Source organism: Setaria italica, chromosome III (genome assembly GCF_000263155.2).
Source record: "Setaria italica strain Yugu1 chromosome III, Setaria_italica_v2.0, whole genome shotgun sequence".
NCBI lineage: Eukaryota > Viridiplantae > Streptophyta > Magnoliopsida > Poales > Poaceae > Setaria > Setaria italica.
In genome coordinates this window covers 21,257,326-21,278,946 of record NC_028452.1, presented here as the reverse complement: position 1 = coordinate 21,278,946, position 21,621 = coordinate 21,257,326, and the positions used below count along the sequence as shown (strand labels likewise).

Here is a 21,621-nt window from a genome sequence, read left to right as displayed (position 1 = left end):
CTGAAAAACATCGGCAAGGAGCAAGAGATCATGGAAGGCGACCTTTAGGATGGCCAATGAGTGGAAGGAGTTCTGCAGGGACAATGACGTCAGAGAAGGCTATCAGTGCACCATCAACGTCGCCAAGACGACTGACTCTATGGCATGTCAGCAGCAAGTCCAAGAATCTCTGCTAATTTTGCATGTAGTGTTGGTCCTAATGTCCTACATTGTTACTGGATGCTCCTGATCTGTCGTTAGTTTTCTCATCTTCCATGTGCTACCCTATATGAGCATTTCTAGTTTCTTCACAAGCTTGTGGACTCTCATCAGCTCATCTATATGTCTTGTGACATTAAATCAGTGTTGCACTGGACGAGCTCAAATGGCTTTGGTAGGAATGCCCAAGCTTGGGCAGCATTCATCTGCTACATACATATGGTGCTAGATAATGAGACCACCATGCATGCACTTGGGAACTGAAAAGCAAAACTTGAGGATGTTGTAGTAAGGCAATATGCAAGCAGCTTATTGGAAAAGAGCAAGAGGCCAACAGAACTTATTAACGATCTCAGAGATTTCCCAGGAAGCTCAACACAAGGGTTCAGTTGCACTTGCATCAGAGCAAAGTCACAGGCTCACAGCAATAAAACCTACATTAGACATGACATGATCCTAAGAGGACTAACACCTAAACATAGCACAGGCACCGTTTAGAGCTTCTATCACTTCTGTGCACTAGAAGCGTCTGCCTTGTCCTGCTTCTTAGCCTTGGCAGCCTTCCAGGCAGAGTTGTGAGAAACTGTCTCCTCAACAACCTTGGGTGGTGCAAAGTTGAAGTCTGAAGCGGATATGCGGTTCTTGTACTCTGGATTTGCCTCCAGAAACTTATCTACATCCCCGGCACACCGTGCACGCTTCCCATTTGGCATGACATAGTAGGTGTCCATTTTACTGAAATCACGCCTCATAATCACTAGCCTCTCTGTCTCTGGTGGGGGCTTTGGTATGTTGGGCTTGTCGAGGACCCAGATGCGGCTGCTGTCATACTCAATGTCAGCAGGATCTTCACAAGAGCAATCTGGTCTTCTGCTGCAGAACCATGGATCCTCAGTGAAGTTCTCACGAAGTGTCTCAAATTCTTCTTTAGTTGGAATCATACGCCATTTGTAGCACATATAGCATTGCGCCGCATACAAGCCAACTGAATCTTTGGTTGCACTGCGTTTTCTCTGTCAAATCCAGAAAGGTATTCGTTATTTTCTTTATCTCTTTCCACAAAGGTAAAATAAAATCTATCTCAAGTGAGCATGTAAAGCAAACAATTTGTGTCACAGCCTCACGTATCATGCTTCTGTAGAGCAGAAAAGTGAAAAATCTTTTGAACAAGAACAGCAAATTGGAAGATGCTAATATAATACTGCATAGACCATTACTGCTAGTAGAATAACAAAACATTGCTTTTCAGCAAGCACAAAATATTGCTTTTCAGCAAGCACAATGGAAAAGAAAAAGAAAGCTGCCGATATGATTCGACTGATTCTGTCTACTATATGCACAAAATGGCTTTTGTTTATGGCAAACCTTATGTTAAACAGTGTTTGTAGCAACTTTTGCGTACTGCTGTACAGAAGCCATATTCCATTGCACAGAAATAACTGCAGCAAATGAACAAGTGGGTCCAACTTAAAATTAAAATAAGGTTGAATCTCCCAATTTTCAACAATCATTTGTACAAAGTCCACTTAGAACATAAACTAAAATAGATTCAGAAACAACATTGGTCTAAAAGCTATGGTATAAATAACATATAAGTACTAAGGCTCCCAGTTATTCTCATCCCCCTAAAATCTGTTCCACTCTGCCTTCTCCCAATTGTACATGAGTGGCAAGAAATGTGTATGCATTATGCAAAGCATGTAAAATACAATACATGCAACAAAGTTACCACTCCAATCAAACAAGAAGGTGCTCATGCACATGAAAGAATCTGCTGCAGAAGTATGTTTATCTTCCATGGAAACAGTTGTCTTTAGCTGATATGCAGTTGGAAAAGAAGCAATATCCCACACTGTTGTTTGTACCCAGCAGCACCTAAAAGCACTTTTTGGGCAAAACTAATGCCACTTCTTCCATTCAGACACTCTACTGCTTGTTGCTGGTTATAGAACATATATCATGAAATCCTAAGAATTGCAAAATTACTAATATCCCCACAATGGCAGGGTCACATAAACACATGGATCTTCATAAGTTGCCTAAATTGATTTAGACTCTATATACCAGGAGGATTACTAAGAGCAAGGTCAAATACTCTGTTGTTCTCATCAGTTTCTACCTCCCTGGCATATGGCATTAGGCATTTGCACCTAAAATATGAACCAACGCATACCAGCACACATGAACAGATGTAACACATATGCGACGACCTTAAAAGTCAGACTTATTGTCTGCGTCGATTCACCTCACAAAATGTTATCTTTGCGGAAAAACCTGTGTTTGAATCGGCCGACTCCAAACTTCCAGTCCGTTTGGAACTAAAATTGCGGCCAGCATTTTTCGCATAAGAAACGAACACGCGTACTGCGATCTCGAGCACGCAATCCATCCAAACCTTAGTGAGCGACTGGGTCTCTAAACAAAACAACCAGATACAACCTGATGATTACAATTTACAAGAGTCGGCCCCCAAAATCCAACCGAATCAACGCCTGATCATGATGCGGCCGGCACCAAAGAAACACGCAAATCGACATGCGGGCCAAGTAGAATTGGGGGCAGAAACCAAAGCTAGGGCAAATACCAATCCACAATGTAACAAGGGTACCAGTTATCGGTGCGAGGGAGGGCGGACCTGGGACCCAGGAGGGGAGGGGGGCGAACCCGGGGGGGACCCTGAGGTCATGCCGGCGGCGCGGTGCCTGAAGGGGCCACTGGCGATTGGCGTCGATGCGGGAGAGGGGAACAACGGACGGGAGGGCGAGGGGATCAGGAGAGCGAGAAATCGCGTGGCAGTCGGTGCCCCCGGCATATGACGAGGGCCGGAACCGGAAGTCCGGAAGTGACGAAGCAGATTTGGGGTTTTCGAGAGGGTTTTCCCCGGCCGGAATCACCCGTCCACAAGCCAGCTGGCACGTTCACAAGCACAATGGTAAGCAACTCCAGTAAACCTTTAAATAGCTCACTACCCTAAAATTTAGAGGGACAAGTTAAAAAAACATACATCAGCAAACTCTCTGCTAACCATGACACGTGTGTTTCATTAAAACGTATATATAATATAGATGTGAGAAGAATCATCATTTATCTAAACAACGTTTATAATTGTGAAATGACATACGAGCATAGAAGGTGTGTGATGACCAACCGTGGTGGTAGGCCACTGGTGGTCATGGGCATTGGGGTCGATGATGATGAAGATTGCATCCTCGTATTAGGAGAGCATAAGATATCAATAGTTGGTGCGCGCACAGGATACTAAGGAGGATGACGAAACACGGCGTATGAAAGAGAGACCGTGGAATGCACCGGACATGGCAACACAGGTGGAGGCTAGTCTTAGACTCTCAGTGACGTCGAAGAGGGAGAATGTCTAACTGAGAGCTACACAGTAAGCATAGGAGTGAGTGGGCGACATGCTGGCACTTAGGTTGCATCAAGCCTAACGAAGTCCAAAGATCACGTAGGCTAGCATACGAGATTTCACTTATCTAATTTATCTAATTTATGTCTCGCATCCATATCCATTTTTTTCGAAACACAAGTAGACGCTCACATACACACATGCATACTCACTCCTATGATACATGCACGCAACCCTCGCTAAAAAAAATATGACCTTTCGGGACAAATACCACGTGAGGTTGGAACTATTCGTCATTATGATATTATGTTTTATGACATTCTATATGAGGCACTGCAATGACAAAAATGAGGTATTCATCGCTAAGACCAACTAGAAATCGTTTTAATCGTTTTAAGCTAGTCTAATGTCATGTCATGACGAACATTATTATTTTGTCATAAAGGCCAGTAGATAAATGTCACAAGTTTTATGACGATGATTCATCGTAGATATATTTTTCTAACAAAAAAGGATCTTGTTGGCCTGTTATAGTGGGTCCTAGCATCACTTTGACAAGTAGGTCTATTGTGGGTCCCACACGTCATTTTTTTTTCATCTTTTGCCTTTTCTTCTTTTTCAGTCCAACCTCCATTGTATTCACAGGCTTGATCAGCCCAGCCCAGCTCAGCACTACAATAGAGCCAAGCCTTGACTTGCAAAATGGACCATGGCCTATTGGCCTGTTAGAGGCCTGCACCAGAATGTGTAGCGCCCAGCAGCAAAATAGTAACAAAAAAATGTGGAGAGCCCTTGCAAGACTCGATCCCGGAACATAGCAACGTGCTTGTAATACGTCATCTGATTCATTTACTTGTATAGCAGTAGCAAACCGAGGTGGTCTACGGTCCGCTAGCGCCCTGCAGCAACCCGACCCAACACCTCTGGATTCCCACTTGTCCACGCCCAGCAGCAAAAAGAAACAAAAAAAAATGTCGAAGCCTCCACCGGAATCTAACTTGCGACCTACACAGCACCAAATGAACATAGGCAAGCAACAAGTTATGGTATAAACGTCCGGGGACTTATAACCTTTGTACCATTTTCCGTACCACAAATTGGAAGCCTTGAAATTGAAGATACAAGCATCAAAGCAAAAGCAGCTAGAAAAGATACGAAGTCTGAAGAAGCAAAGAGCGGAGAACAATGCTCTTTTTCGTCGTTTGATGCACCTCAACGAGGAGTATGTGATTTCTTAACTCGGATTCATGTGACCGAATCATTGCTACCTAGGAAACTCCAAACAGATTCTTGTGGTTGGATCATTTTGCTACCTGGACTTAAGACTTGGCATTTTCATTTGCTTCCTGGTTGCTGGCTGGACCGAGACTATGCATTTTATGTTGCTACCTTGGACCTGATACTAGTTTATTGTGATACTTTTGCTTGGATGTATGCGACTTGGTTGTAAGTTTCTTTTGGAACCTATGAGTCTAGTGTGATACTTGGAATGGATGTATGCAACTTTCTGTTTGTTGTGAACTGATGAATCACTGAAGTGGTAACCAGTGCTGACGTGTTGACCCGAGAGCGCCAGCCCTGTGCAAAAGGAAAACATGGCGTAGCTCTATAATTTCATTATTTTAGTTCCCTAACCATTCCTAATGATTAATTATGCTCACTTAACGAGTTAGTTACGATTGGTGTCGTGATAAGAAGATGAAACAAAACCGCGATTAGGGTCGTGACAAGAAGGTGAAACAAAAACCGAGAGAATGCATTGTAGTGAAGGTTGCCAATAATTTTCCTTGCGATCAGAAGTGTGGAAAATCTTAGATAAGGAGGAACGGCAAAAGGTGATTGATGTGTAGTGTGTACTGGTTAATGCCAAAAGAGGCTAATCACTCCTGTAGTCCTGTTGCATCATAGAGATTATCTTTTACCTTTTAGTATCTCTATGTGACTTGGGTACACTAGTAGGACCGAAAAATAGTGATCCCAGGCATCAAGGAACCAGTACTATGTGTTGCATTCATACTTACCATCCACCTTGGCCAACAAATCTGAAATGCTTCAGTTCCACTAGCAACTCATACAAGAAAGCAAAATTGACAGCACAGGTAATCGCCAATTAATTTATTCGATTGTTCTTCGTCATCATCTCTGTTTGGTACTACATTACCATGGTAGTTCAAGGGAAAATGCAGAAAACCACACATTAAGTCTTACATGCGCACGCGCACGGAGACTTCATACAAGATACAACGGGCCTTTGCCAGGCAGCAGAGTTCCACCGTTCCATGGCTTTGTATTAGTATTCTTCACCAGACGCACCAACAGCAGGTGATCCGGTTGCCGATGAGGCGGTGCCCTCAGACGAGCACCTGAGCTGCAGCTAGCCTGGCGATGGGAACCCTGCACAAGATATTTCATAAAAAGTAGTTAAGGTTTTGCTACAGTTATGAATCTGGGAGTTGTATCTTGAGTTAATCACTTGACCAACCTGAAAGGCGAGCAAGAAACATAATCCAGCCCCGACTTTGCAAAGAATGCAACTGACGAAGGCTCCCCACCATGTTCTCCACAGATGCCCACCTGTTTGCAGACAGCACCAAACAATGAAACCATGATTTCTAAGGAAAAGAGCCAATGTCCACAAGTCCCAAAAACTAACCTTCAAGTTAGGCCTAGCTTTGCGACCCCTCTCTGTAGCAAACTTAACCAGCTCGCCCACTCCCCTCTGATCCAGCACCTGATATGTTTATCAACATTCAATGGGCAAGTTACTAGGTTGAATTTTACCAGAGCATGCACGTAACCAAAAGTCAAGGACATGAAAAATGCCTAGAGGACATGAGATGCTCGCATCTGTGGATGATGGAAATTATTCCTTGAAAAACAAGAGTGGATGATGAAAATGCAGGTATATCATCTAAAACTGAAGGGTGAGAGCTGCTAAAATTTTACCTCAAAGGGATCATGTTGGAGGATACCCTGAGACAGATAAATGGGAAGAAACTTCCCCACATCATCCCTGCTGTAGCCAAATGTCATCTGTGTGAGGTCGTTCGTTCCAAAAGAGAAGAATTCAGCCTGCTCTGCTATCTGTCAGGTTGTGAAACCAAAACAAGAATGTCAGATTTTTTTAAAATTAGAGGATAAACTTATTATTTGCACTTAATAAATTCATACCATCAGTTACTATTCACATGTTTTAGAGTAAAAATCCGGGGTTCTATTACTAAACCATTCATGAAAAATATGATCTAAAAGCTAAACCTAAACAGCAATATTTAAGATTATTCTGAAGGGAGTTAGATGCTTCCTACCTCATCAGCTACTAGAGCTGCCCTCGGAATTTCAATCATAGTTCCAATTTTGTAGTCAATGGTTTTACCCAGAGCAGCGAAAACTTTGTTAGCAGTTTCACGGATAAGGGCCACTTGATTCCCCAGTTCCTGCAAAAGTCAAATGTCAGATGTCTGAAGGAAAAATCAAGTGAAAGCAATAAACTTAGAATTCGAGAGAGAAAATTTCAAGAAATGAATTTGGTGGGAAATTGGGTGTAGGTCAACTTGATGTTTGCATAAAATCGTAAATTACATGTGTACAGAACTTGGTTGTTTATTCAATTTTGATTTTGTCATTTTGAACACCATGAACTGCAGAGATACCATATGCACAAATAAGGAAATAAAGATGCATGCCTGAGGTGTCCCAACAAGAGGAACCATTATCTCTGGGAAAACTTGAACACCCTGGTTGGTCATCGCTATAGCAGCTTCAAAGATGGCACGGGCTTGCATTTCTGTTAGCTCAGGATATGATATACCGAGCCTGGAATTTTAGCAGTTCCAATATTAGTCGAGGTAAATATACAGAGTTTATTCTTTTTAATATTTCACTAACAAGGGAACCAAATGGATCAAGGAGGGGGGGTGACTGATTTAAACGGAGCACAAAAACCAACCTGCACCCACGGAAACCAAGCATTGGATTTACTTCTGAAAGACTTTCAATTCTTGCAAGGGCTTCCTCCTGATTGGCTCCAGTTTCAGAACATAATTCACGCACAATGTCTTCAACATTCCCGTCAGGAAGAAACTCATGAAGTGGGGGGTCCAGAAGCCGAATAGTCACTGAAAGCCCTGAAATGCAAAAAAAATAATGTTCAAATCCATTCCGCACTTTAAAATACATACTGTGGAACTAACTACAATACATGTTAAAATTTATTCTAGTAGTTTAATTCTATATCTGTTTCCATGAAACATGTACATATACCACTCGCTATAAAAGATTAAAAAAAACTAATGGATAAATCATAGCAGAACTTTATGTTACCAAGTTAAATAATTGATGCAATATGTTACTGGCCCAATTTCGTTCTTATTTTTGAAGTATTTTGCATCCTAAGGTTTAAAACTTGTCTACCTTTTCACTTTACATTAGTAGTCAATGTTGTCTATTTAAGAAGGTTGCTTACTCTTGTTATGTTCAGTAACACTAGTGCATCCAGTTCAATTGGAGAGCATGTAAATGAATGCATCGTGATTTTCACATACCATCCATAGCACGGAAAATGCCTTCAAAGTCAGACCTCTGATAAGGCAAAAGACGATCTAGTGCCTTCTGCCTCAGTTCAAGTGTGGGAGCCATAATCATCTGCCTCACAGCCTTAATCCTCTCATCCGAAGCAAAGAACTGCCAAAGTGCAGAAAAGGAGAACATGAGACTAGAACGGGAGGTCCTTAAAGTTTACCCAACTGTTCGACGAAGGAATTCAAGAAAGAGTAAGTTTTCCAAGATCCCACCCAAAAGATATTGGACAGTAACTAAAATACATACCATGTGCTCCGTCCGGCATAGTCCAATTCCTTCTGCCCCATTGTTTCTTGCTGTCAGTGCATCCTCAGGGGTATCCGCATTAGCCAAAACCTGGAAGGTGGATCATATGTACGAATAAGCATTTCTGTTGAAAAATGTGTAGTGGGGTTGACTAGCTTTGGCCTGTCTGAATAAATAATCTGATGCCCTTTTTGTTGGTTTCTACTTCCAACAGTTTGTATCCATGTTTTAACTAATATTACATATTTGTTATTTCTAGGAATTTACCTTCAGTTGCCTAACTTCATCTACCCAGGACATGAAGGTTCCCAGATCACCACTGAGGACTGGTGGGGAAAGTGGCTGCTTCCCCACGATGACTTCACCAGTAGATCCATTCAGTGATAGCCACTCACCTTCATGCATCACCTTGTCTCCAATCACTACAGACTGTAAATGTAGACATAGCAAAGTAAGGAAACATCTACATCCTCAAAATCTCGTTAATAAGAACTTAAAAATGGCGGACGGAGCACATCTACAAAGAATGTCATAATCCTGTTACAAACTTTAACATGGCATGTCACCTTCTACAAAGAAGAAGATGTGCAAACAAGAATTCTATTCACCTTCTCAGCATCATTTACGAGAACGCTTGAGCATCCTGAGACACAACATTTTCCCCAACCACGTGCTACCACAGCAGCATGAGAGGTCATCCCACCTCTTGCTGTAAGAATTCCAACAGCTGCGTGCATGCCACCAACATCCTCTGGGCTGGTCTCTGTCCTCACCTATATATTTGCAAAGAAAAAATTCTCAGAATGCAAAAGATGAAGCGATACGACTTGGAGCTTCCATATGCATTTCAAAAATGGCTGTCTGTGATAAGTGGGATTTTTGTGACTGTAACTCTGCAAGCAACTATTCTAACAGGTCCAGTAAATAGACCAGTTTTGCTCAATTAACAGATCTTTTCATCGAAGCACAAAGTCCAGATCAAAATGACACAAAAACTGCAGAAGACCTTTTTTTCTTAAAAATGAGGATAAAATGGTGTTTACCAGGATAGCAGCTTTCCCTTGGGCATGCCATGCTTCAGCGTCCTCTGCAGTAAATACAATTTGGCCCACAGCAGCCCCAGGTGAAGCTGGTAAGCCTGTAGCGATTACTTGATCCTTGTATGCTGATGGGTTCTCAAACTGGTTTTCATTGGACAAGATTAAAACAGTGATGTTAATACATATCCAGTACTTAACTTATAAAGTGAATTCCAAGTAAGGCCAAACTTATAAGAGTACTGAATTTCAAGTAAGGCACAATCAGTTTACGGGCCTCATGGTTATCCATTACCTGAGGATGGAGAAGCTGGTCCAGGTGGCCTGGCTCTACCATCTTAATCGCTTGACGGCGCTCAACAAGACCCTCATTAACCATGTCCACAGCAATCTTTACCGCCCCTTGGCCTGTACGTTTTCCTGATCTGCACTGTAACATCCAGAGCCTATTTTCCTGAACGGTAAATTCAATGTCCTGCATCATGCATAAAAAGCAAGCAAGTCTGAGATCATGGCCAATGGCAGTAACAGAGACACAATGCCAATCTACAGAACACATTGAAGCAACACCAGTATTCAAGTGCGCTTATGTTGCAAATTATTAAAGAGATCATGTTTAAATATAGCTCAAAAATAAATGGTGCAGTAAAGGTTGAAAATGCAATAATAAGGTACCATCATTTCTTTGTAGTGGCTCTCCAGTATCTTGCAGTTCTCAACGAGCTCTACATAAGCATCCGGCATCTGTGCCTTCATGGCATCAAGATCCTCCGGGGTTCTGATTCCAGCAACCACATCCTCACCCTGAACCAGAAACACACATACATTATACAGATTCGTTGATACTACTGCATGTTTAATATAACTTGTGTAAAATAACTTGATCAAACAGGGCAGCTAAGATTGAGAATCAAATAGGCACAACAGAAACTGGTCCATACCTGAGCATTCACCAGGAACTCGCCATACAGCTTCTTCTCTCCAGTGCTAGGATTCCTAGTGAAGAGCACGCCAGTGCCAGAAGTGTCCCCCATGTTGCCAAACACCATGGACTGCACGTTCACAGCAGTGCCTTTCAGACCAGTGATCTGGTTAATGCTCCTGTACTTGTTGGCCCTGGGGCTGTCCCACGAGTTGAACACAGCCAACACTGCTAGCTCAAGCTGCTTCTTGGGATCTGCAAGACAAAACAAGGTAAAGGCATGCATAAGTTTGATGCAAAGAAACAGCTTTAGTTTCAAGAGAATTTTTTTTTTTCATACAGATATTATCAACTGAGGGTGAGGCTGCGGTGGGCATACCTGAGGGAAATGGCTCCCCCTTGGCTTCGACGTAGACCTCCTTGTACTGAGCCACCAGCTCTTTGAGGTCAGAGGCAGTCAGGTCATTGTCGTTCTTCACCCCCTTGGCTTCCTTCATGGCTTCAAGCTTCTCCTCGAACAGTGCGTGGGGAATGTCCATGACCTGGTGGTAAAGAAAGGCTCTGCTGAGGAACAATTATCTTATAGTACAAACAAAACTCTGTTTGAGCATTCTAGTTAGAAGTGTCATTGAAAAAACTAATTACAGATGACCAAAACCAACTCTGGTTGAGCATCTCCATAGCAGATGTCATCACTTGTGTGTGCAGGTTGAACCAACCAACCTTCTCCCCTCAGCCCCCAACTGACCATATTAAATGCTCATTGTTTTTAAAAAATATTTTTCTATGGCGTTTCAAGAAACTTTCTTTTCCTCATCGTCTTGTACCCATTTTCCGGGTGGAAAGAGTGTCAAACTCTGCTGGTGAAGACAGGCGCCGCCGTCATCGGTCCTTCAGCCCCACAAACGAGGCGTACCTCCGACAACCGACATACCGTACAGGGCTGTCTAGCATGAGCTTGAACACTGACAATGACCTTGTATATACTGCTCCGTCCATGTTAAATTTCTGCAGGGGAATATGCACACACCTGCGAATTCCTCTTACCTGATACAACGATGCCGTCGCCGTGTTCCTTTCTTGAACCGTCAACTTCCTTCCTCCATTTGCGTTGGAAAATATTTTTTATTCTTTTTAGGTCCGCAAAAAAAAAATACTTTTTAAGAAGAAATAAAAAAGGTAGAAAAGCTTCTCTGATTTGGACCTTGCCTATTATTGGCAGCAAAAAGCAAAGGTGCTTGGCCCAATCACTTCACTGGTTAACTCCAACGCCGGGGCATCGAGCACGTTCACTGGCTTAACCGTGCCGAATGATCCCCACACGTTCGGTTAACCCAAGAAAACAGAGCACTGTGCTGCAAGTACTCTCCCACCGTCCTGCGTCCTGCCTGGCAAAACAGACGAAACCCCCGACGCTGGTGGCCCCCGGCGGCGGCCGCAAGCGTGCGACGCAGCCGCCGGCGTCTCGGACGGACGCGGGTCACCCGCGGAAGCGATCATGGGTCGATGCACGCACAACTAGGCATAGGCCGCCTAGCTAAGCTACCTACCAAGCTAGCTAGTCATACAAGTAAGCGAGTAGAGTGATCAACAACCAAGCTAGCTTAACATGCGAGATCGTCTCCGATCCGACGAGGCGCTGATGAGTCATTAGGACAGATGGGCAGGAGATACTCACGACGTTGCCGAACATGTCGAGGAAGCGGCGGTAGGAGTCGTTGGCGAAGCGCTCGCCGCTCTTGGCGCCGAGCCCGGCGGCCACCTCGTCGTTGAGTCCCAGGTTGAGCACCGTGTCCATCATCCCGGGCATCGACACCTGCGCATATCACATAACACAAAGGCAAAGCGATCAGAAGCGAGCAGGCGAATGAACCAAACGAACAAGGATGGCATGGCCATGGCATTACCGCGGCGCCGGAGCGGACGGAGAGCAGGAGCGGGCGCTGCGGGTCGCCGAGGCGGGCGCCCATTTCCTCCTCCACCCACGCCAGGCCGTCGATGATCTCGTCCCAGAGGCCCTGCGGCAGGGAGCGCCCCGCCTCCTGGTACTGCTGGCAGGCCTCCGTCGACACCGTGAACCCCGGCGGCACCGACAGCCCGATGCTCGACATCTCCGCCAGGTTCGCGCCCTTGCCGCCCAGCAGCTCCTTCATCGTCTTGTTGCCCTCGCTCTTGCCCTTGCCGAAGTGGAACACCCTCTGCGAGGCCACACATTGAGCGGGCGCCATTGCTGCTGTTAGCACGAGCACACACTGGAGGTACGGTAGCTAGCAGAGATCACAATTGGTGATGAAGCAGAGCCGGCGCCGGGCTCTATTTATAGCGAGTGAAGCGAGACACTGACGTGGCGAACCGGTGGTGTGATCGACCTGAAGGGACCGGTTGGTGACAGGGCGACGAGCGCAACGAACAGTGTGTGATGAAGAAGCTTGCAAGCATCTAGTTAACGCTTTTTCTTCACAGGCCACAAACCCAGGGTCAGCAGCCCACCGCAAACATTAAAAGTGAAACGTGCGTGCACAAAATCGGTTGGGCACTTGGGCATAATCCCAGCTCGGATGAGATTTACACGTAATACGAGCAAGTTTGCAAAGTTGGAAGTGGTCTCAGGCTAGTGCAAAAAGCTGATGGCGCGGCGCGTACAACAATCCAACACGTCACGGTTGCTGTTGTCTTCTCCACAGAGGAATTAAAAAAAGGCTCTCATCAAACTGAATTGGCGTGGTCTCATCTACGACGACGGGTGACTCACGTTCGTCGAACATGTAACGGACGCATACGTGCAAGGTACCAACACTACAGTGCCCCTTTCTGTTCCATATCGACACAAAAAGCTTAGCCAGCTGGTGTCCATCGCTTGCGCAAGTGTTACGGTAGATTTGTTGTGAGCGATGATGCTCCAACCAACAATCTGTTTCTTTTTGTGCGCTTCTCGCATTTTTGTTTTTTGTTTTCGGAAACACCGCTGCGCAGGCTGTCTTTTTTTTTTATCTTTTCCCAAAACCGAGTGCGAGCTGCTTTTTGTCGGAAGTTCTGCGGTATTTAATAGTGTATATTTAAGTGAGATCCCTTGAAAGATTTAACACTTTATATAGCCACATCAATAGAACTGCTTGATACGAACATATGAACTGAAGTTTCAAAACTGAATTACTTAGACCATTCTCAGTACGCAGTTACCTATACTAAGAACTAGCTAACTGTGCCAGATAAGTGTTATGGGGATGAAACTCCTCTCTCATCTTATAAAACTCCCTCTATTAATTATCTTGCTAAGCTAGCAATTTTGCTGATGTTTATATTGAATTTAGTGTCATAAAACTCCCAACTGACCTTAGTAAAATGAGTGCGACACAATCAAAGAGACCCAGAACAACCCCGTCACCCTTGTTCCATTCCCAGAAAAGCTCTGGAACTGAATCGCTCCCGCACGTGCCGCCGGCATACGTGACGCGCTACGTGCAAGACACGGTGGGGGCGCCCTTTCCGTTTCATGAAGTGCTTTATCTTGTTGGGGAGCAATATAATGCTCCAACCAAAATTGTACACCTCTCCGCTACCCAAATTTGTTTTCGGTGATGCACCGGGAGATGCCGCAACCAAAAGCACTTTGCCCAACCTGTTTCATCCTCTTTTTTTTAACTGTGTTGCAGTCTGAATTTCTCGGGTGGTTCTTGGATTTGGCTAGCACAGTAATAAGAATTAGATAAGGCCGGATCAGGGTGGAGTGTCAATAAAGCACACGTGCGCCGGCAGGCCATATATCGTGCATGGCTGCGACTGCGAAACCCCGGCGTCCAACGCGGACGGAACGGAACGAGCACCACCCATCCTGCCACGACGGACAACGCTATCCGTTGCGCAGCTCAGCTACACGCCCGCCCGTCCACGGTCTCGGCAGGGATCCATGGATATGGCGGCCGTCTTTGTCTTTCTTTTCTTGCCGAGCGTAACGCGCAGTCTGATCGTTCACGTCATCCAGCTCGGAGTTGGACTCGGACCCCGCTGTCAATCTCACTGGTTGTTTGTTTCTTCTTCATCTTCTTCTTCTTTTCGTTCCGAAAAGATTCGGCCCAATCTGCGTTCGTCTAGCCTAAACAAATTCAAAGTTCGAAATCCAAAAGTGTTGATGAATTTTGTACGACAGCCAGTGAGTGCTCCTGTGATTTTTTTTGTCCATCCAAGTCTTGGATCGGTGTGGCGCAGCGGCCGGGGACATTGGCTTGACACGCGACCGCGGTTCCGTGCGCGGCCACCACGCCGCGACAACAACCATCCGGGCAGGGGCAACGCTGCCGCAAACCCGCGGGCGCGCGGCCGTCCCCGCCTGGTATCCCGTTCCCCGCCCCCGGCAGGGCGCGCGCGCATGTGCCCCGGCGATGCAGAAGAAAGAGGCGCCGATGGCTGTTTTGCCGCGCCGTGCACGGCTGCGCGCGAGCCGCTCTGCCGTGGCTTCGTCCGTTGTGCGAGCCTGGTGAACCACGCTGCTCACATCCATGTGTAGATGGGAAGAGAGAAACTAAAATTTCTGGGGCCAGTCCTTAAAATTTTATCCGAATTCATCCTATGTGATTGTGTGAACAGGGTTAAGTTTCGTTAAATGGGGCAATTCATGCCCATGCCCGTCAGTCCGTCACGTTTTCGTGATCTGACGGACGGCGTCGGCAAAGGAGAGCGGTACACCGTTCGGAGCTTTCTATCGGTGACTCAAGTGGACCGTCGTTGTTCTTACGTATCCACAAGGAAAAACGGAGTGCGTCCGTTGAAAATCACGGAAACTAGATCTTCGCTGCAAAATCTTTACCTACGAAAAATAAATCTATGCAAAACGTGTTCCATGTTTCAATCAAATGGGCAACTCAAAATGAACTTCCAGGTTGGGAAAAAAGAAGAATTAAATGTTTGAAAAAATAAATTGTCAGCTATCTTAGCCTTGTGGATTTGCACTGCAACACCGGATGGCTGCAATGCAACAAGTATACATCCAACGAACAGTTGGTTGTCTCAGCTTTCCTCAATGCAAAACTATCCTATGCAACAGAAATTACTTAACTCTCGGATTCATGCATTTGATCAAATGAATCGTTTCCGAGAATGAATTATGCTATGCCACACCAGATGACTGCAACAAGAACATCCAATGAGTTGTTCAAATGATTCATGAAACTTGTTTATTTTAATTTTACCTATTATTATTGTACACTTCAATAATGCAGCCCAAACTGAAAAAGTCTGCATCATAACGATTTCTAAGATAAAGTTGTTTTAGCCCAAACTCTATCTTGACTTGAGTTGTGTCTATGGCTAATTACTCTTTCTTAGCTCTTCAGTTCAAAGTACGTTGCAGACGGCATCAGATGGGAGTTGTTTATGGTTCATGACACTCTGAAATAGGTTTCAAATTTATCTCTTCTTTTTCTCTAAGATCTTATAACCACAAGAATTTGTCAAACCTGCTGAGTTGAGGGCTAAATGTGTTTGTTTCTACAACTTTTTTGCAGTTTAAGTCTCTATTCTTCCTGGAAAAAAAAATCCCCAGACATCACTAGATTTGTTTAAATTATTATACTAATGCCCCTCTATCACATATCATTCAAAGTGAAATTATGGAGGAATAATTTTCAGGTACGTCTCCCCTACTATTTCACCTAAAAAATGAGATGGGTCCGAACAGCGGAATTGTCACCTACTACCCTTGCTTTAGCGAAATTATCATGTACGATGTACCACTTGTATACAACTTTTAACATCTGTCTAAATCAATGAGATTTTTTGGGGCCTTATGACCTCATCCCAAACCCAAACGCACTATTGAAGTCGAAAGATGCAAGCCCTGGGAGGCAAACATTGGACAAATTTCAGACAAAACAACTGCAGAAAACTTGCACGAGTACCTTTCAGCATCTTTGTCTGGTGTCTGCCTTATGCCAGAATTTGCCCCTGATTATTCTCGGTAGAATTTGTGGGGAAGTGGAGAGGCCTTGTTTTCTATGCAAGTGATTTCTTTGGGCACCAAACAATGAACACATGATGCGTCAGAATGCAAATCCACAAACAGGAGCGTGGATTGCAGTTAACACTCTGTTGGTCTAAGGGTTTGGTAGTGACAAGACAATAGCCGAATGAGCTCTGCTGCAGGCAACACCTAGTGCAAGTTAAGACCATCTAGGAATCTCTATGAATGAGCATGGAGGTATTATTTTTACTGAAAAGTTGATTGAAACCAAAAAATGCGACGTATAACATGTCCCTACGTGGTGGCGCCCATGCAGCAAAACCTTGGCCACTTGCAGGATGCACGATCGAGCAGCCTATCTACCGGCATGCTGTACTCAAATAATTGCTAGGCTTGCCAAGATGCATCTGGCATTCTGGCTCGTGTGGATTCCATGCCCAATTCCGTTCACATTCCTGATGCACGTACCAAACCATGGGGAAAAAAATCCTTGCATGGGCAGAGCTCAAGTGCTATATGTTTTCTCTGGTTTTGGCGAAACCATGGGCTTGACGAGCGATCCAGTGTGCAGCAGTTTATATTATCCTTATCTAAGGTAAACAGAATCGCTACAAAATAGGCGGCGTCACTCTATATTGGTAGTCATGCGGCAGTTTGTCTTGCTCCAAAGATTCCAAATAATGGAATGATTCAGCAGTATTTAGACCTATGAACCTAGCTGCTATTGAACTACAGTGACTAGATCACCACGCCAATATCACAGATGTTTTTCTAAAAAAACATTACTATGTTTTTTATTTTTCCATTCGTGGTTCTTGCTATAGTTGAGTTGAATGCCACGGATAGGTTATAAATTATAATAAAAGCATGCTTAGAGTTCAGAAACAAATGTTAATGGGAGGAAACGATCAAGAGAAAATCTTACAAGAACTAGCTACTTTTTGTCACAACTCCATCACAGCATCGCACTTCTAAGCAACAGTTTTAAGGCAGTCACACTTGTACTTGCATATCTTTTCATCATATCACGAAACCACACTTTTAAAGCATTTGCCTTCACTTCCAGCAGGCATACTCGTCACTCTCATGTGCCTATGCCGTTTTTTGTTTGCTTACATGTAGATAGTAGTTGATATGCCGGAAAAGGGCAGATTCAGTGGCAAGGAGAGCGTCGGAATAGAAGGAATTATAACTACAACTTCTATTCCATATTTATATTTAAAAATGTGGTTTTGACATTTTGCGATATATGGTGTGAATTTCTGATGACTTAAACAAAAAAGTACTTTTAAATTTGTTTATGAAATTCACTCGATAGCAAAATAACTTGGCTGGTCATCGGAGTTGGTTATATCCCGTGTCCACAAGAGATACAATCAGGTTTGGCACATTAATATGGCTACTTTTCATTAGGCGATGTTGTCATCAATATCAAGATACATATGGCGACTTTGTCAAATTTAAAAATCTACTAACCCAATTTCCTATAGGTGTTCATAGGGTTATGATTAATGCTAGCAAAGTGCTCAAGCTTTGCGAGTTGGCTCGACTTGTTCATAGCTTGGCTTGATTAGGTTCGGCTCAACCTTTAAAACAAACCGAGTCGAGCCTCATTTTTACCAAGTTTTCTTAAAAGGCCAGCTCGTGAGTTTTTTATTGGCTCCATGATCATTAAGTATTAATATATTATTAACATTGTGGTATCATTATGATTATGATTTGCCCAAAGTAACTTGGCATTCGATCAATATGTCAAACCTAGTTCTTATAGAGTAAATTTTTGAAGTCTCGAAACATCTATAGTCTTCACTTACACATGTTAGTGATTTTTGTAGTGTGTTGTGTGTAATGGTCAGATATCATTTGGATACTATCAATATGCTTAAAACAATAATATATTGCTTTGCTTGGCTCACGAGGGCGAGTAGTAATGCGGGCGCCGTGATTCTGCGCTGCGTTTGCGCTGAACAAAGGCAACGCGCGGACTGTTTGGACTTTGGAGTGGTGCTGGGCCTTGTCAAAGAAGATGGAGATGATAAGAGAAGGCCCATGATAGTATCCTTATTCTAGATCAACCGTACCCACTGGTCAGATTCGTTCAACTACAATTCTTTGTTGGCGAACGATAACTAGTAATTCAAACACTAGACTTCAATCACCTTTGAACGATATTTAAAAACTCATAGAAACATGAGGAAAACTTAATATTATGCCTAGGGGCGGGGTTGCCTGAGATTTTTGGCTTGGCCCGGCCTGTGGGCTCGGCCCGAGCCTGCTAGGATTTGGCCCGCCCATGCTTCCTATGAGACTGAGCGTGGTCAGCTAAAACTAAGTCTAAAAAAATTCAGGCCGGCCAAAACCCACCTAGACAATTTATTTGATTTATTTTTCAACTAAAAAGAACGGAAACCGAGTGGCCTAGTTCGAAAAATTAGCTCGAGAACGCCTATGGGATAATTGTGGGCACGAATTTTCAATCCGAAATGAACTGGACTTTTTTTGGTCCGGCTAAAGCCCGACCCAGCCTGAGAAATGCCCAGGCCTAGAGCCCCTACCTCGCGCAGCCCATGAAAATTTTAACCATGGATGTAAGAGGAAGAAGAAAAAAAAAAGGAGACGGAGGAAGAAGAGAAAGAAAGGATGGGAGGAAGAAGGGGGAATGAGCCCCTCGTAGGCCAGTTAAAAACTTGCACTTAACGGTTTGTAGTCTGCTATATGTTCACAGTGCTGTGGCTGTGAGACTACAACGCTTCTTTATGGTCGGAAGTTCTTTTTGGAAAAGTTTTGGCCTGCCGTTCTGATGGACACAAAGTTGAACCAAAGGTGCTCTAACGGAACTGTTCCTAAACTGGTCGAAAAAGTTTTGGGCCGCCGTTCTTTTTTTTTTTTTGAATAAAAGCAGACACAAGTTGAACCAAAGGTGCTGTAACGGAACTGTTCCCAAACTGGTCCAAGTCAAATGGAACCATCAAAATCAAACCTTTTTTCTTGTTCATTATAAAAAAAACTTTTATCTTTTATCTTTTATGAAAAGCATCGAACCTTTATCACTTTACGTGTGCTGGTGTACTGGTGTGTGTGCTGATGTACGCGCCTAAAAGCAACTTCCTGCCGAACCAAGTGAATTCGCCAATTGGCTGCTTCCAACAATTCAGTTTGTAAGAGTTGCACGCGGTTACCTTCTTCGTCGCCTGAATCGGCGCGACGTCGGCGACGGCCCTGGCAGGGGCGCAATGCTCGCCGCGTCCCGAGCCGGACTCGGAGCGAACCACGACGGCTTTGGCGCGCCGGGACCTCGGCGCCGCGACCGATCGGCGGCCGGAGGGCGCCTCCCTGGTCATCGTGCCGTTCGAGACCGGCCTCTGCAGGCTCCACACGGCCCTGGAAACAGACGCCATCCTTCCCCTCGCACGCGCTTGTGTTTGCCTTCGCTCACAAATTCATGTCGAGGCATCAGCTCAGCTCCATGGTCAGGAATTCAGGATTCATGGACAAGGAAAAGGAAAGACTTTGATGAACTCTGGCTGCAGTGAGCTTACCTCTGATGAGGAAGGAGGGTCTGGTGTGTGCGGCGGGAGCGCGCGAGGCAAGTGAGTTCGCGGGAAATGGGAGACGAACGGCAGGTTGGAATATACAGTACCGTACCTGTGGCGCACCGTCAGGTGGCGCGACGGGGTTCACACGCGCCCCCATCGCACCTTATCCCTGTGGGGCCCCACCTTCCCGGCCGCGTCTGCCGCCCGTCTGGCTCCGGACCCCGACGCTTCTGGCTCCAGGAAATTTGAGAGCGCGGCTGCGGCGAGTGGTGTGGCTTCAAGGAAAGTTGATTATGTTTTGTTTTTATATGTCTTTTATTTTTAATGTCTTGCAAAAATATATGTTCTAATAAAAATTTGCAAATCTGTACTCATATAGACATTTGAATTGGCTATCCAACCGAAACAGCGGAATTTATGACCTTACCGCCAGTTCTTTGAGTAGCACATTTTTTTCAAAAAAATATAACTTTTTCATACGAATGCAAACACAAAAAGAGATAAACTTTATATAAATATTGTACAACTGGGTAGTTCATACTTTTTTATTTGAAACTATCTTAGTATTCAAATAATCAACACAATGTTCAGATTAAGATTCATATGAAAAAGTTATGGGCATGTTCGGCTGTGCTGCTTTCGGCTGGCTGCAGCTGCAGCAGCCAGCTAATAAAAGTTTGCAAATCTATATGTTTTGTAAAAAGTATTTTTAATGTTTTGTAAAAATATATGTTCTAATAAAAGTTTGCAAATCTATACTCATATAGACATTTGAATTGGCTATCTAACCGAAACAACGGAATTTATGACCTTACCGCCAGTTGAATCGGTGGAATTCTCTTTCTCTGAGCAGCACATTTTTTAAAAAAAATATATAACTTTTTCATATGAACTTAGACAAATATAAACTTTATATAAACATTGTACAACTTTGTAGTTCATATTTTTTTATTTGGAACCATCTTGATACTCAAATAATCGACACAATGTTCGGATCTAAAATTCATATGAAAAAGTTTTGGGCCTGTTTAGCTGTGCTACTTTCGGGCTGCTAGCATGCAGCCTTGCTGCAACCGCTACAGTAGGCTAAAACGCTGGCAGCAGCAGCTGTAGCTGCAGTGCTGTGCAGCCAAACAGTTCCTATATTTTTTTAAGATGTGCTGCTTAGAGAAGGAAAATTTCGCCGATTCAACTAGCAGTAAGGTGGGTCCAAGGCATACTCCGCCATTTCAATTAGCTATAGTCGTTTATATACGTACAGGGATAGTGCCTGTGCATTGCTACGGGCTAATATTGTGGGGATAAAATTGCCATAGAAAAGATATTATTTTCTTAAAAAATAAAGCATTAATTGCACATATGGCAAGCTCACACATAAGCATCGTAATTATCGTTTCTCATAGAAATTATTACATCAGCATAAAATGTTTTGCACTCAGCGGTTGCAAAGAATTGAAGCTGCAACCATAGTTATGTTTCGTCTTGATCTCAGATCTTGGATAAAACAGACCAGTGGTTGGAAGGAGGGTACGTCCTTCGTGGTGTCCGTCTGCCGAAGCAGTCCGCAGCTGGACTCCTCGAGTCCTCGTCCACTCGTCGAAGAACAAGATGAGCCCTAGCAAGTATACTTCCATTCGTGACCTTGCAACACAAGGAGACATATGCATTCATCTCACGATGTCGTCCTCCTCGAGACTCCGGGCCTTGGCGTGCCCTCGCATCTCGCGAATAAAATATTTGTAATGACATGTTGTAGAAATTATTGTTAATAAAAATAAAGA

The 21,621-nt window shown here is 44.1% G+C and overlaps 2 protein-coding genes across 2 annotated transcripts; both read right to left on the bottom strand.

Annotated features, from left to right (window-relative positions):
• Nucleotides 1-507: 507 nt before the first annotated feature.
• LOC101761336 (methyl-CpG-binding domain-containing protein 4) lies at nucleotides 508-3,037 on the bottom strand. The gene is made up of 2 exons (XM_004962074.3): nucleotides 2,834-3,037; nucleotides 508-1,211 (listed from the first exon to the last, which is right to left on the bottom strand). The coding sequence occupies exons 1-2, from the start codon at nucleotides 3,008-3,010 to the stop codon at nucleotides 705-707; spliced, it is 684 nt and encodes a 227-aa protein (XP_004962131.1). The 5' UTR covers nucleotides 3,011-3,037; the 3' UTR covers nucleotides 508-704.
• Nucleotides 3,038-5,649: 2,612 nt separating this feature from the next.
• On the bottom strand, nucleotides 5,650-19,985 carry LOC101760933 (pyruvate, phosphate dikinase 2). The gene is made up of 20 exons (XM_004962073.4): nucleotides 19,844-19,985; nucleotides 19,484-19,730; nucleotides 12,256-12,546; nucleotides 12,027-12,164; nucleotides 10,728-10,890; nucleotides 10,368-10,603; nucleotides 10,102-10,230; nucleotides 9,722-9,901; nucleotides 9,433-9,570; nucleotides 8,998-9,162; nucleotides 8,657-8,818; nucleotides 8,390-8,479; nucleotides 8,107-8,245; nucleotides 7,512-7,689; nucleotides 7,249-7,378; nucleotides 6,871-6,999; nucleotides 6,509-6,646; nucleotides 6,216-6,293; nucleotides 6,045-6,136; nucleotides 5,650-5,956 (listed from the first exon to the last, which is right to left on the bottom strand). Exons 2-20 carry the CDS (start codon nucleotides 19,700-19,702, stop codon nucleotides 5,914-5,916), a joined length of 2,838 nt encoding a protein of 945 aa, XP_004962130.1. The 5' UTR covers nucleotides 19,703-19,730; nucleotides 19,844-19,985; the 3' UTR covers nucleotides 5,650-5,913.
• Nucleotides 19,986-21,621: the final 1,636 nt, after the last annotated feature.